A 15,000-nucleotide genomic window follows, 5' to 3' on the forward strand; every position below is an offset into this window, starting at 1 on the left:
GAAGCCCAGATGCTGTGCTTTAATTGCTTTAGGGTTTATTTTTTTCCTGGGTGCTAGCTAAGCTTCAAGAGAACCAGAGCCAGTTTTCACATTTCTCTCTAGTTGGTTTAATAATTTTGAAATACAGTCCAATCTCCCCAAATCCAGCAGAGACAGCCATATTATAACTTTATTTTTACTTATTCCTTTTAGGTAAATGTGCTCTGACATTGTAGGCATGATGTTTTATGGTATCGTGTGCCATGTTAATGTTGTCCTCCCTCCTTCCAGAAATACAAAGAGTATGAGAAAGACGTTACCATAGAAGAAATTGATGGTCTCCAACTGGTGAAAAAGCTGGCAAAGAACATGGAAGAGATGTTTCACAAGAAGTCTGAAGCAGTGCGGGTAAGTGCCTCTGGTTTCTGCTCTGTACTGCCCGAAGACACAAAGGCAGCTGCAGGCAGCTGGCATTGATGAACCCAACTCTCAGAGATCAAAGTTGACTCAGCCATGATGTACACACTTTCTTAAGTCTGGTTAACTAGGATAAGCAGTTACTAGGGGCACAATTACCCTTTCTTCACGTAGGATTTAGGTGCCAGTTTTCGTCTTAGGATTGTATACCTTCAGTGGAGGTGTCCCTAATTGCACATCCACAGAGGATGGCCTCTGGCTGTGTAATGCATTCATTAATTGCCAAAGTACATTCAAGGGTACGTTGTGGTTGAACTAAGCAATTGTAAAAAAATTTAAGCAATGTTTGCCAAAATATGGAATTGAAAATTTCTATGGGGTAAATGAGTCTAGATGAAGTTGGAAGTTCTTTTTACCTCTATTGGAATATTACTGTAATTATAATGTTTATCTGGACTGGCAAGAGCTCCCTGAAAATTAAAAAAAAATTTTTTTTTGGAGTATAGTTGATTTATAATGTTGTTTTAGTTTCAGGTGTACAGCAGAGTGAATAAGTTATACATATACATATATCCACAACTCTTGTTTAGATTCTTTACCCATATAGGCCATTACTCGTGAAATTTTATAGTAGCAGGAAGAACGGAACTGCAGTGCGCATGTGCATCGTTTTGGATTTCCAAGATGGCCTCCAACTTTATTCCTTGTTGCTGACAAAACAGGGCATCTGAATTCTTGATTTAGGACATGTGAATGTTGCAATATCCTGTGTTAATACCATATTGGCACAGGATTATGGGAAAAAATTGCAATCTGAAGAGTTCTTTATTTCTAAAGTATAGTTTACTTACCTTTCAGTTTTATTATTTCCAGAATGACTTTATTATAAAAGTCCATTTCCTATTTTAGTTTTTCTCATCCCTAACTGGCCAAACCAAATTTCCGCAAGATATTTCTGCTTTAGACCTTATAATCCCACACATTTTCTTGTTTCTAAAACATTTTTCTACTGTTTTGATTTAGGGAAGGAGGGGCTGTAGTTTAGGTAATAGCATGAGCTTGAACCTGGGTTTAGTATCTGCCTTTGTCACTTACTAAACTTCAACCTTCTGTAAAACAGCCTTCATGAGCCTCGATTTCCTCATCTTTAAAGTGGGGAAAACTCTCACAGGGAGTGTGAAGATCAAACATAGTTGTGGTTTTGAGCCATTTAGCACAGAACCTGGCACGTGAGCAGTGCTCAGTGAATAGTAACTTCTGCTGTTACTGTGATTATTAATTTAAATAATATGAAACTTCTTGGTGGAAACTCTGAAGTGCCTTAAAAGAAAAAAAGTGCTCTTATCTGCCACAGAAATACTGCACTGACAGCCATTCCTGGGAGCTGCATCGTGGCCTCTGGTGTGTCTCTATATCACTCCCTTGAAGCAAGTGGTATTCTTCACAGACAGGGCAGCATGGTAGGCATTTGAATCTAACAGTCAGAGAACCCTGAGATAAAAATTTAAGAAAAACCCCACACAATTACTATTTTCTGTTTATAAAATGAACACCACCTTTGTTGGAAGTTTTACAATATACTGAAAAGTATCAAACAGAGAAAAAAATCACCTAAAAGTCCCACCACCCAGCAGGAAACCAACGCTTGTTTTCTTCCTTCTAGTCTTTTTTCTTTACACTTCTGTGCATGTCCTTGTATGTGTTTTTCTTTTATCAAATTAGCAATAGTATTGCCTGTTTGCTTTTGTTGTATCCAGCTGTTTTCACTTCTTTATCCCATTATAGTGTGAGCATTTTCTTGTGTCACTGTGTTTGGAGATTTTCTTAAATGGCTACATAACATTCCAGTCTATGGGTGCGTGTGTCATAATTGATTTGACATTCCTCTGTATCTGGATATTTAAGTTGTTTGTAAGCTTTGATATAAATAATGCTGAAGTAAATCTTCTTGTATGTTAACAGCAGATCAGTAGACAGCACCCACTACGTGTTGGGTGCTTCTCTAAGGACTTCATATACATGAAGTATATATAGGCCTTATCCTGATAACAGCCCTGTGATGGAAGTTACTATTATTATCCTCATTTTACAAAAGAGGAGACTCAGAGCAGAAGTTAAGTCACTTCCGTGAGGTTACCTGGGGAGTGGGGGATGGACCTCAGGCACAGGGACCCCAGAGTCCACTTCCTTCATCACTTCCATGCCCTCAGCATCGCATCCTTCAGTGTATGCTGATTTCCTTAAGATGAATTCCCAAACACAGAGACAGTTCTGAGGCTCTGAACCCATCTTTAAGTCTCTTTATGCATATGAAAATATTTCTGTCCAAATAAGGTCATGCCAATCCGCAGTCCTTCAGCAGGAGTGGTGTGTGAATGCACATTTTCCTGAATCCTCAAAAAATGAATACAAATGTTTTGTTTTGTTTTAAATACTAGTAACAACATTGTCAATTGAGAGCAGGAAATGCCATTATTATCCCAAATTGGATTTCTTCGTGAATCACAGAATTTTGTAGTAGAAAGGGACATGAATATACTTAGGTTCTGTCTCTGAAATTGACAAAAAAGGAGGCCTGCTGTCTGGAATTCATGGGGGCTTGTGAATCATGCTACCGTCATGCAGAGTTCTAATCAGCAGCAGACCCTGGACCTGGGCACTCAGAGGCAGGGGCCCACGTGGTGGGTGAGACATGGGCTCTGGAATAGAGACAACTGTTCCGAATCTCAGTTCTGCCCCAAGGTGTGAGGCTGGTGAGAAAAGCTGAATAAGCCCATTGGACCTCTTCTCCTCACTCAGCTCCCTGGAGACGTTAGGACGTTAGGATGACTTACTAATCCTTAGCTATGTTTATTGAATTCACTAGGCACCAGGTCCTGTGCCAAGTACTTTGCACATGCCACCTCACTTCATTCTTGCATCAGCCCTGGGAATGAGACATGTTACTATCATTGGTTTAGAGATGAGCAAACAGGCTTGGCCCTGGTTACTTGGGCAGGCTCAGTGGAGTTCCATTGGCACCCAGGCTGTAGGATTATAGTGTCTCTGTGTGTATCTGTGTCAAGTGTTTAGCACAGGCCTGGCAAACAGTAAAGGTTCAGTAAATGTTTGCTCTTAATGCTGGTTACAGGACCTCCCAGTTTGTGAATATGTAATAGTGAGAGAGTCTTGAAGCCTCAGGAAGTCCCTGGATGATGACAAGAGGGAACCTAAGTTTGAAACCTTTTTGCTTTAAATTAGTGAGGTGAAAATAAAAAAGACTGATATGGTTGATGTGGTTCCTTGGAGATGGAAGAAATTTTTTTTGCTCTATTTGAATTGAAATGTTCCCAGAGTAAAGCTATCCAAGATTCTCAGAATTACATATTTTATGTATTTTAAAATAGAGCACAAGGCCCTTTGTAAGCACACTTGATGCCATAAAATTTAGGGTAGCTGGTCCAGCAATATGTGGTTCTCTCCTGCTCCCAATCTTTAAAAAGGAAAGAGGGCTTGTATATCAAGTCAGGGTTTTGTCTGGAGACAGTTTCATCATTGAGATCAGCCTGGTCCCTGTGTGGACTGTGCGTCTCCATTGGCAACAGTCACAGACCATGTGGCATTTGGAGTGAGATGAGGTGGCCACTGACAGGCCTCCTGGATGTTGGCTTATATTAAGGCCAGGGGAGCAGTGGGTGTGACTGTTTTTCATACTACAATTACACCTCACTTCTCCAATAGGAAAGGTTGCTATTGCCCATGGGACTTGTGATATTTTGAAGTGCAAAGACCTCAAATTCCAATTTGCCGGTGCGTTTGCGGTGGAGTCATCGCTTGCCACGTTGCACTAGAATGCTCCACTGTGCACCAGGCCCTGCCTTTCCAGTCCATGCCATACAATGAGCAGTGACCCCCTTCTCAAATGTCCCAGGAAAACACTGGATCTTAGAATTTGCTCCATCCATGTCATGCGCTATGCCTAGCAACCTCCCCTTTCCGAGCCCCCATCCTCATCCCCGTCCCCAGCAATCCGAGTCAGGTTAGAGGCCCTGGTGCCTCCCCTAGTGCCTTCCTGCCAATAACTGACTTAGCACCAAGTGCTTATTGATAGTGGGTGGCTGGGAGGACTCAAGAACACAGAGGAAAAAGCTAGCTCACAAAAAATGCTGATTATTAAAATTTCCATTGATGTATATAAAATATTTATGAGACTGGCAGTAGCAATTTAGAAAACGGTAGTAACACCTTTAGTTTGGTAGAGGGAGGTGCAGTTAGTGCTAGGGGGAGAAAAAAAGAGTATTAGGGTAACGCAGTCCTTTAACATGCCTGTCACCTCTTGGCTGTTAAACAGTGTTGATCTTTTTCTCTGTCTCTTCGGGCTTGATTTCATCATTTCCCTCCATCACTTTTCCCAGTGATTAGTTGAATCAGAGTGATTTTTATCATACTCATCCCCTATTTGAATTACTCTCCACTATGCAATTATCCTATCACAGAAAATCCTATTTTTCTCCCCATCAGATGTCTGAAGTAAATGTGAAAGCCAGAGTGGCCTGCCCATTACATAACCTCTGTCATCTGATGGATAATGGACTATATGTAACTTTTATTTTTCAGGCTAGCAAATTACAAATAACCTTAGCTTCAGTAATTGCCATTAACATAATGGCACCATCATTATGGTGGCATTTCTTAACTAATATTTTCTAGCTCTTTTTAATGCCACTGGCTTAAATAATTTTTTTCAATTCCACTCGGAGACTTGATGTAGGTTGTTTTAACATTAAACCACATCAGGTTTGATGCAGCAGTGCTGCTCTTTTCTTTTGTGTATAAAGATAGCAACCAAAGCATCATCTCCCAACTTCTTCGTTCAAACATATTCATGCTACCAAGCCCTCGATTAATGTTGCTGAGCAATTTATCAAGTATTAAGTCCCTATGAATGGACAGGAAATGGAATCAATTTGTTTTCAGTTCATTAACATTTCAAGGGAGATATTTCATATGCTGTACATGGAGGAAGTGATATGTTCTCTGCCAGCTGTGCACTCCCGTTGGGCCATGTCTAAGTGACACCTGGAAGTGCTCGGCTGTGTTACAAGTCAGAGCTCATTGGAAATATTGATAGGAGGCAAATTTGACACAGCTTCCCTTTTTTCTGCTGATGGTGACAAACTCTTTTCCCTGATTGAGGGAAGGGAGAAAGCAAAGGATGTGCATTCCATGGCAGTGGTGACAGGGACAGGCTGCCACTGCCTTTCCTTTGTCTTTAAAATCTGAGCCTTCAGTAGAAGTAGCACAAACCATCACACAGATGGAAGGATCATCTGAGGCTCCAGGGAATTCCAAGCAGGCACAGCTAACCGTGCAGTTGGAGGAGAATCTGTAGGAAGTAGATCTGGGTAACTGCGGGCATCTCTGATTATAGAGATAGACTTTTAGGACAGATTCCAACACAGCCAGTGGGAAGTAATGATCCTCTGATTGCCTTATGGTCCATATAACCCAGATTAGCAGCACACCCTGAAAAAAGTAGGTAAACCAAGGAAATGACAAACAATGATTTCTTAGAGAATTTATGAATTTATACTAGTGTTCTCCAGAATGGTTTTCTAAGGGTGAATTCCCCAGCATGGTTTTTTGCCTTTGATTGTGTGGAGCAACTTCGGGGTTATCACACTAATCTGTGCCAGAACTGTAACATCCTTCTGGCTTCCCTGGTGTTCCTGGGTTTGGGCCAGGCACTGATCCACACAGCTTTCTCTGCTGGGCTGTACCGAGTGCAGACCTCCACAAACTTAAACACTTTTCAAAGAGACAGAAAGGATTCTAGGATGGTATCTATTTTGGTAGCATATTAGGCAAAACATTAAGTATTTTATTTGCTGTTCAAATTTATTTTCTCCCCCAAACAATTAATTAGAAGTGGCTAAACAAAGAAACTTCATTGGGGACTATGAAAAGACATAGCAAGCAAGTTGCAGGTAAACTTACTAAGTGAAGAGTCTAGTCTGTTGTTTCCAAACTTTGGGTAAGATATTTCATAAATTTAAAAAGCACTCTGAAGCTGATACCTGCAAATAAACTTAATCCTGTTTCACTTATTTTCTGATTTATATTGATAAAATGATAAATTGAGCCCTTGAAAAAGAGTGTTTTGCTTAAAAATAAATATCTGTGCTTCTTGGGAAAAGCTAAAAGAGACTAGATTATATATTAAGGTTTTTTCCCCTTCCTATAGCTACCTGCTATTCATCGCGGAACTGATTCCCATTATAGCTGTACTGTGGAAAGTAATTGCTGTTGTACAGTAATTCAATTTCAGTGTATTCACGCATCAGTTCACCGATAGGGGCTTATCTGGAGAAACCTGGGACTTGAAGGCTTTTTATCGAGAAATTCCACATGCAGCAAGACGTTTTTCCTAGGTAACGAATATCAGCTTTTGCATTTAATAAACATTTACTTTCCCAGAAAAATGAATTTTTTTTCCCCTGCAGAAGAGATTTACGCCAAGCTTCCAAAAAGCCAGAGGGTACTATTAAAGTGACTTCCTCTAGCTGTTTTTTTGACTGGTACGTGTCTACATATGTATGACTATAAAACACATCTATGTTTTTATGTAAATATATACACTGAGGCATGAAAAGCAGGATGCACCCAAGGAAGGCATGCTCTGACCAAAAATATGTGCTGCAGAAGCGTTTCATATCTACAGGGACTATGCGAACACTTGTGGTATAAAAACTCATCTGTATCGGTAGGCATTGTGAAAATTGTTGGTGAGGCTGCTTTCAAAATCATACCCATTAAGTTGGAAATGAAATCAACCATTTTGTTTACAAATTTCTAAATTAAGGAAAGATTCTTAAGATGGAACTGATTCTCCCTGTATAAAATGACTCTTAGGTCATAAGGACTCTTAATACTAAGTCCAAAATAAACTGAGGTTTTGGGAGTTGAATATACTGAACATTGCTAGGATGGACTTTAGTTATCAACCAATGGAGGTAGCTGTACTTATCTAAAAAGATTTTTCTGCCTTGTGTTCATTTCTGATCTTACCTAAAAATTTCAAAACTTGTTCCTTGAAAAAGGAGTGAATTTGTTTCAGAAAAAAGTATGTTTTCAGTCACAAATGGAGAAGAAAAGAGTATTATTTTTTTGTGTTGCTGTATCTTGTGACCTATTTGCCCTTCCTTCCTTCCTCCCTCTTTCCCTCCCTTCCTTTCTTCATTCTTTTTTTTTGTTTTTGGCAAACTGCTTTGCAAAATTCCATACATATGTGTAAGGAAATTTAGAGCAGAAACCTCAAACCAGAAGAAACAAAAAATAGCGACAATCTGGATTCACCAGTTTTGATGAGGTCAGCAAACCATCCTTGGTTAATGGTTGAGGGCAAAACCACATGGATCCATGTGGTCTTCGTGGGTTTCACCCCAAATGGGGTTGGGGTTTCCTCTAACATACTTCAGATTGTATCAACCTGAGCCTCACAGCAAGGCCCAGAAGGCTGCTTTCCTGCCCACATTGAGAGTAAGCAACCAGCCCATCTCCTGAGGGAGATGCACTTCCTGTAAAGAGATGGAAGGAGAACGACCAGGCATTTTGTATCCGTTTCATCTCCAGTCTCCTCCAGCCCTTCGTTTTCCATCAAGCCTGTATGGGGAGTTGGGTTGGCTTGGTGAACTGCATCCTAGCTTTCCTGCCTATTTTGGGGCTGTTGGCCTGTAGAAAGAGTTCTTTGTGGGTAGAACCACTATGCCAAACCCTCCCCAACTTCATGGTTATTTGTCCCATCCCAAATATTTGACCTAAAAGCTCCTTTTGCAAAGCTATGGCAGACTTTGTTTTGGGTTTTCTATGTAGCTCACCGTACCCATGTTGGTTTTCTTATGCTTTTTGCTTTGTTTTTAATGATTATACTATACAGGTTCACTGTAAAAGAAAAAGGAATGTGCAGAAAAATATAAAGGAAAAATTAGATACCACAGCCCCAGGAGGTATTGAAAGGCACTTGACATCTTTCAATACCTTTTGTTTTAAAATATCTTAATTTTTTTTTTTTTTTTTTTTTTTTTTTGCGGTATGCGGGCCTCTCACTGTTGTGGCCTCTCCCGTTGCGGAGCACAGGCTCCGGACGCGCAGGCTCAGCGGCCATGGCTCACGGGCCCAGCTGCTCCACGGCATGTGGGATCTTCCCGGACTGGGGCACGAACCCGTGTCCCCTGCATCAGCAGGCGGACTCTCAACCACTGCACCACCAGGGAAGCCCTAAATATCTTAATTTTTATGCTTCCAGATGGTTTCTATTTGTGTATGTGTATATGCATATACATGTATATATGTAAACTTCCAAAACATTGGCTTATTCTTTCTTGTAACCAGATTTTTAAAAAAATTTTTGTGTTGTGGACATCTTTCCACATTAATGAATATATATATTTTTATTCCTTTTCATGACTGCATAATAATCTGCTTCCTAGATGTTTCAATCAAGGAGTTTTGTCTTGGCGAACATTGATGTCATTTAGTGTTTCAGTATTATAAGCAATAATATGATAAACTCTCTTGCAGAGAAATTTTTTCCATTTATTTGATACTTTTATTAGGATGTATTCCTAGAAGTAGAATCAAGGCTTTTGGTATACCTTGCCAGCTTGTCCTCCAGATACCACCCACCTGCTTGTGCTCCCACCTGTGTGGTTGGAGAGGTACTATTACTCCACTTTCTTCCCTAACATTTCAGTATTATTAGTCTTTGGGTCTTGATCAATCTTACAACAGAAAGCAGCATCTCATTTTACTTTATTTTCTGTAACTACTCACTGTTTGGCATGGTGGGTCCTTTCTGGCTCCCTACCTGCCCTACACCAGGGTTTGAGGCAAATTACACAATGTCACAGAGCATGGGTGCAGTGTCACAACATAGAGAAGGCGGCCTGGGTGCTGGTCCCTCATCATCTCATAGAGAGGTGTGCTCAGGCACTTGCTTGGTGTATCTTCCCATTTGTTTATGTTGTTTTCAGCTTCTTCCATCAATGTCTTATGATTTTTCGGAGTACAGAGGAAATACTTTCAGCTTTTCACCACTGAATATCATGTTGCCTGTATGTTTGTTATATATGGCCTTTATTATGCTGAGGTATGTTTCCTCTATACCCACTTTGTTTTTATCATAAATGGATGTTGAGTTTTGCCAGATGCTTTTTCTGCATCTATTGAGATGATCATATGATTTTTATTCTTCAACTTGCTAATATGGTATATCACATTGATTGATTTGTAGATATTGAACCAGGTGGTTCTGACCCCGGCTTCTTTCAAACTACTGCTGCTGTGCTGAGACTCAGAGCATGTGAGATTTTGCATGTGCCCCTTAGAGCAGAGTCTCTGTTTCCTGTAGCCCTCTGACCCTTCTGTACACAAGTCCCACTGGGCTTCAAAGCCAGTAGTTCTGAGGGGTCATCTTCCTGGTGCAGGACTCCTGGCCTGGGGATCCCAACGTGGGGTTCAGACCTCACTCCTTTGGAAGAACCTCTGCAGTTACAATTATCCTCCTGTTTGTGGATAACCTATCTGGGGGCGTGAGTCTGAACTATATACTGTGTCTCTACCACTCCTACCTGTCTCATTGTGGTTCCTTCTTTGTATCTTGAGTTGTGGAAAGTCTTTTCTGCTAGTCTTCAGATCATTGTAGGTAGTTGCTCTGTAAGTGGTTGTAATTTTGGTGTGCCCGTAGGAGGAGGTGAGCTCAGGGTCTTCCTACTCTGCCATCTTGGCTACATACCTCTCCCTCCCTCCCCTCCTTCCTATTTGGTTGGATTTGATGAAGGAAGACTTGATTTCTGGACAGGGCAAGGAGGAAATGAGTGTTGTGAAGCCATGACTTAGCAGAAAAACCATGACTTTCCCCAGTGTCCGCTGTGCCTGGCTGAAAGAGCTTTTGGTTGTAACGCACAGGCTTGATGCTAGAACTAGGGTGTGTGCCTCCAGGCCTGGCACATGTTTCTCTTCATGTGGCAGATGGTAAACATGGGCAGCTCACCACCCCCAAGAAATGGAACAAACTAATGTTATGAGCAAGTTCAAGAGGCTTTTCGTAAATTAAGGAGTGATGTCATGAAGGAGAATTTGGAGTGATGCTGAGAGCAGTTGCCAAACCCTTTCCCCCGATCTGGGTTTGGTGTTGTCCCAGCTGTAGTCTGTCTGGGTCAGGGCACCCATCTAGAGCCCTGCCCCATCCCTGCCAGCATTAGCTGTCACAGCATCCTGCTTATTTCTTTAGACATGTTTTGAAAGTTGTACTTTGTTTATCTCAGTTTTGACTTGCATATTGTCAGTCTCCACCCTAGAACTCCACTGTCACGAGGACGGGGACCTTGACCGTCATGCTTCCTTTTATATCTTCAGTACCCAGGCAGGGCACTTGGGTGTCCGTGAATGAATGAACTGGCCACACTGGTAATGATGCTGTCATGCTCCTGCTTGGGATGAGTGTCTACACACCAGGACATGGGGCTGGTTAAGGTCTCAGGCATTTCCTGTGTGTTTCTGCCTGCCCTGCCCTCTGCTCCCCACCAAATGATCTATTTCTCCTCTGCCTCACATGTGAAGTTTGTATGTGGTTTATCTTGTTCATGGTTTATATTATGTTTCTTTACAACAAAGCAAAAGAAAAACAATTCCCTTTCGCATCCAAAGGGAAATGTCACTTAAAATCATATTTCCTGTTTTCATTGCCTACTTTTATTCTCCATTTATAAAATTGGTTTTGAAAGATTTCTTGTCACTTAGGTCAAGACCCAGTGGACCAAGCAGCCTGGAGAAGAGGGGCTCATGGCCACAGAGACCCTGTGTGAAATTACAGTGCTGGCCCCTGCTATAAGCCAAGTAACAATTACACCCCATCTGGGAGCCCATGTGGAGATGCTGGGCTCGCCCTGTGGTGCTCTGACTGCCTTGCTCACTGCAACTAGAAGAACAAGGTGTTGTGTGCAGGTAGATGACATGCATGACACTTTGAAGCAAAGTGAATGGGTCAGGGAGAGCTGAACACAGCAGAATCGCATCAGAAATCTTCTGATCTTCCAGATTATTACATGGTTTTTCCAACAAAACAGACCACATAGAAAATAATGCCACTTAATTTATACCCAGGCAAGGTGAAAGAAATCTTAAAAAGTTTGTGAGTGGGCAGAAATTATGGTGAATCACTGAAGTGTCACCATCAATATATCCAAATGACAGAATAAAGCAATAATAATGATGATGATGATGATAATAATAATAATAATAACCCACTAGCTATAATTGTATAAATTACTGGCAATGAATGAAAGGTTTTCAGAAATGTTTTGAATGTGTATTTAGGATGTTTAACTGGGGATGTGTTGCCAGCATCCGTTGTCTTTTTTTGGTCTTTGCTCAGTTTCCCGTATGGAGGTAAGGAGCAGCTGGTCCTGCAACACAGCGAGGTTATGTATGTTTTCTAAATTAGGTTATGAGGGGAAAATGAAAAGGTAGTTAGGAATTCAATGGCGTTTCATTTATACTGCATTCAGGGGAGGGTTGACAGCCCTTTCGAATAATCAGAGTCTTTGTTAAAAATCAGCTGGGATATCCTTGATTGCCTATCCCAAGCTGTACAGGCTGCTTGAACAGACAAATAGAGCTTTGTACAATCGAGGGCAAATGGGGATTTTTGTGTGTGTGTGTGTGTGTGTGTGTGTGTGTGTGTGTGTGTGTGTGTGGTTTTTAATTGATTTTTTTATGTGTCAGTTGGGGAGGAAAATCATCCTTGGGAATATACTTAGAAAGCCTCCCTCACTGTGCACCTGGTGATTCCCAAGCATCCATCTCATCAGGTGTTTGATGGTTTTGCAGAGAGGGACTTCTTCAGGGGCCCTAGAAGTCCGTGGTGGCATCAGCAAGTAGATCCCCATCTAGGTCACGGTGCGAAGTTGCTTATCAACATGCCAACACCAGCCGTCTCCTTCCGCCAAGCAGGTGTCTCTGGACTAGGCAAAGGTACTGGCAGTGCTTTTACCAAGAGGTGAGCAGACAGGTGCCAGCTGCCGAGGGGCGATGGAAGCAGCTCCAGGCAGGAGCACAAGCAGACTTACAGGGGGCGAAGCCTGTAGGCAGCTGTTTGGCCGGCTACATGGTGGCCTCTGTTATGGGGCTTTTGTAGCCATTCAGCCTATCTTCTTGAGAACTTTCCCTAAAGGGCTCAGTGAACCTCTCCATTGCTGTGCTTGGAGTCTGTCACTGCAGTCTCGGTGGCCATGGTCTGTGGTCCACGTGGGGAAATCAGACATGGTAGAGATGAATTGACTCTAGGGAAGTGTATTTAGCCTTCTTCTCTTGGCAAAATGAACATAGAGTGGGGTGGGTAGTGGTTCACACTCACAGGAATTGCTTCAGTGGTGATGAGGAAAGTCATAGACAGGTTTTACTTGATCTTCATGGGCTTTGAGAAAAAAATGAACTCACATGTGCAAATATGAAGTGATGTAAAAATATCCAGATTTAAAGCTTGAAAAATTGAGAGGTGTAGCCACCCGAGGCCCCCATTCCCACATAGTGACAGTCCAAGTGAACTGCCCAGTTGGTTGATTTCCATGCTGCTTCCCTGTCATTTATGTTGCCACTCTGTCCCCCCAAAGCACTGAGGTGGCAGTCCTTGGATTAGTTAGGTTAGGGCCACAGCCTCTTTTAGTGAACATAGCAGAGTGTTTTGGTGTATGAGGTCTGAAAGCTCATAGGCAGGATATTCGCAGCATTTACAATTTACTCTGCAGAAAGTAAGCAGTAGTCATTGTCATTGTCACAGTATGGAGGGCTTCTCTTTTGCTAAGCCACTATGATATGCTCTACATCTGTTATCTCATTTAAATGTTACTATCCTGTTTTGGATTAAAAACTTTTTGGCTGGAGGCGAGGACTGTTCACAGGACACAGGATAAGAAAGCATTTTAAGGAGACAAGGATTTCTTTTTCTTTCAAGTTTGTGATCCACCCGATGGGACTGTTTCTGAGATTTTTCTTCACCTTTAACATTTTAGAATTTTAGCCTTTGTTTTGGTCTCTTATCCATAAGTCCTATTTGTTTCATTGTGCCTTTTCTCCCAGCTCAAAGAAGACCTGAGCCATGTAAATAATTCCTGATCTGGTATCATTCACAGAATCAAGAAACAGAAATCAGAGTGATCCCCTCTCTCCCTAAATCCACCTCCCCCCAGCACACACTTTCCTATTAGAATGATGACTGGGACAATATCACACATGAAGAAGGGTATGAAAAATGTTCAGAGTGGTTACATTTGAATATGGGGCACTTATCTCTCTGTGCAGGCACCTGATAGAAAAAAATAATTCATCAAACTTTGTTCAAGAAAAAAGAGCATTAAGCCTTCATCAACAACAATATCAAGAGCTCACCATGGCAGGAATGAGACAATAAAGGAGTTATTTTACCAGAATTAACAGGAAGAAATTAGCCCCATGTATCCTTCCTTTTTATCACAGTGTGGTAATTTGCATATTTTGAAATTTCACATTTGCATAGTCAGTGATTTTAAATTAGATTCTCACATTTCCTCTCTGATGTTTGTCATGTGTATAACTTGTCTTAATAACTGAGTTGTTAGCATTTCAGAAACAGTTGTCTAATCATTGGCTCAACCCTGAAAACACAGCGCCCAGTTTACCTTTGCAATTTTTAAACAGCTTTACTGACATATAACTCACATATGATACAGTTAACTCACTTAAAGTGTAGAATTCAATGTTTTTTAGTATATCCACAGAATCTGTACATCCATCACCCCAAGATTTTCATCAACCCAAAGAGAAAACCGTGTACCCGTTATCAGTCCTCTTTGTTCCTCCTTTCTGTTCCTCCTTTCTGTATCTATAGATTTACCTATTCTGGACGTTTCATATAAATGGAGTCATACAGTGTGTGGTCTTTTGTGACTGGTTTCTTTCACTGAGCATGATGTTTTCAAGGTTTACCCATATTGCAACAAGTGTCAACACTTCATTCTTTGTTATGGTCAGATATTATCCCACCATATAGATATACCACATCCATTTATTGTTTATCCATTCGTCAGTTGATAGTCATTTGAGTTGCTTTGACTGTTTTTAGCTATAATGACTAGTACTGCTATGAACATTTGGGTACATGTTTTTACATGGACATATGTTTTCATTTCTTTTGGGTATATATAGGAATGGGTTTGCTGGGTCACATGGTAACTCTGTGTTTAACCTTTTGAAAAACTGTCATACTTTTTCTAAAGTGGCCGTATAATTTTACATTGCTACCAGAAGTGTGTGAGAGTTCTGTCTTCCCCCTATCCTTGCCAACACTTGTTATTTGTCAGTTTGATTATAGCCATCCTGGTGAGTGTAAAGTGGTATCTCATTGTGTTTTTGACTTGCATTTCCCTAATGACTAATAATGTTGAGCATCTTCCATGTGCTTATTGTATATCTTATTTGTGTTTCTTCCTTGGAGAAATTTCTATTCAAATCCTTTGCCCATTCAAAAATTGTGTCATTTGTCTTTTTATGAGTTATTTATGTATTCTAGATACTAGTCCCTTAGAAGAT

General features: G+C 41.1%; 1 protein-coding gene across 2 annotated transcripts in view; it reads left to right on the top strand.

Annotated features, from left to right (window-relative positions):
* CACNA2D3 (calcium voltage-gated channel auxiliary subunit alpha2delta 3) overlaps nucleotides 1–15,000 on the top strand; it is a 788,131-nt gene that overhangs the window by 157,202 nt on the left and 615,929 nt on the right. For both annotated transcript variants that reach the window (XM_073811245.1, XM_073811246.1), the window contains exon 3: nucleotides 271–387. In XM_073811245.1, coding sequence (XP_073667346.1) covers nucleotides 271–387 — 117 coding nt within the window. The remainder of the gene's footprint in view (nucleotides 1–270; nucleotides 388–15,000) is intronic.

Source organism: Tursiops truncatus, chromosome 10, assembly GCF_011762595.2.
Source record: "Tursiops truncatus isolate mTurTru1 chromosome 10, mTurTru1.mat.Y, whole genome shotgun sequence".
Classification (NCBI taxonomy): Eukaryota; Metazoa; Chordata; class Mammalia; order Artiodactyla; family Delphinidae; genus Tursiops; species Tursiops truncatus.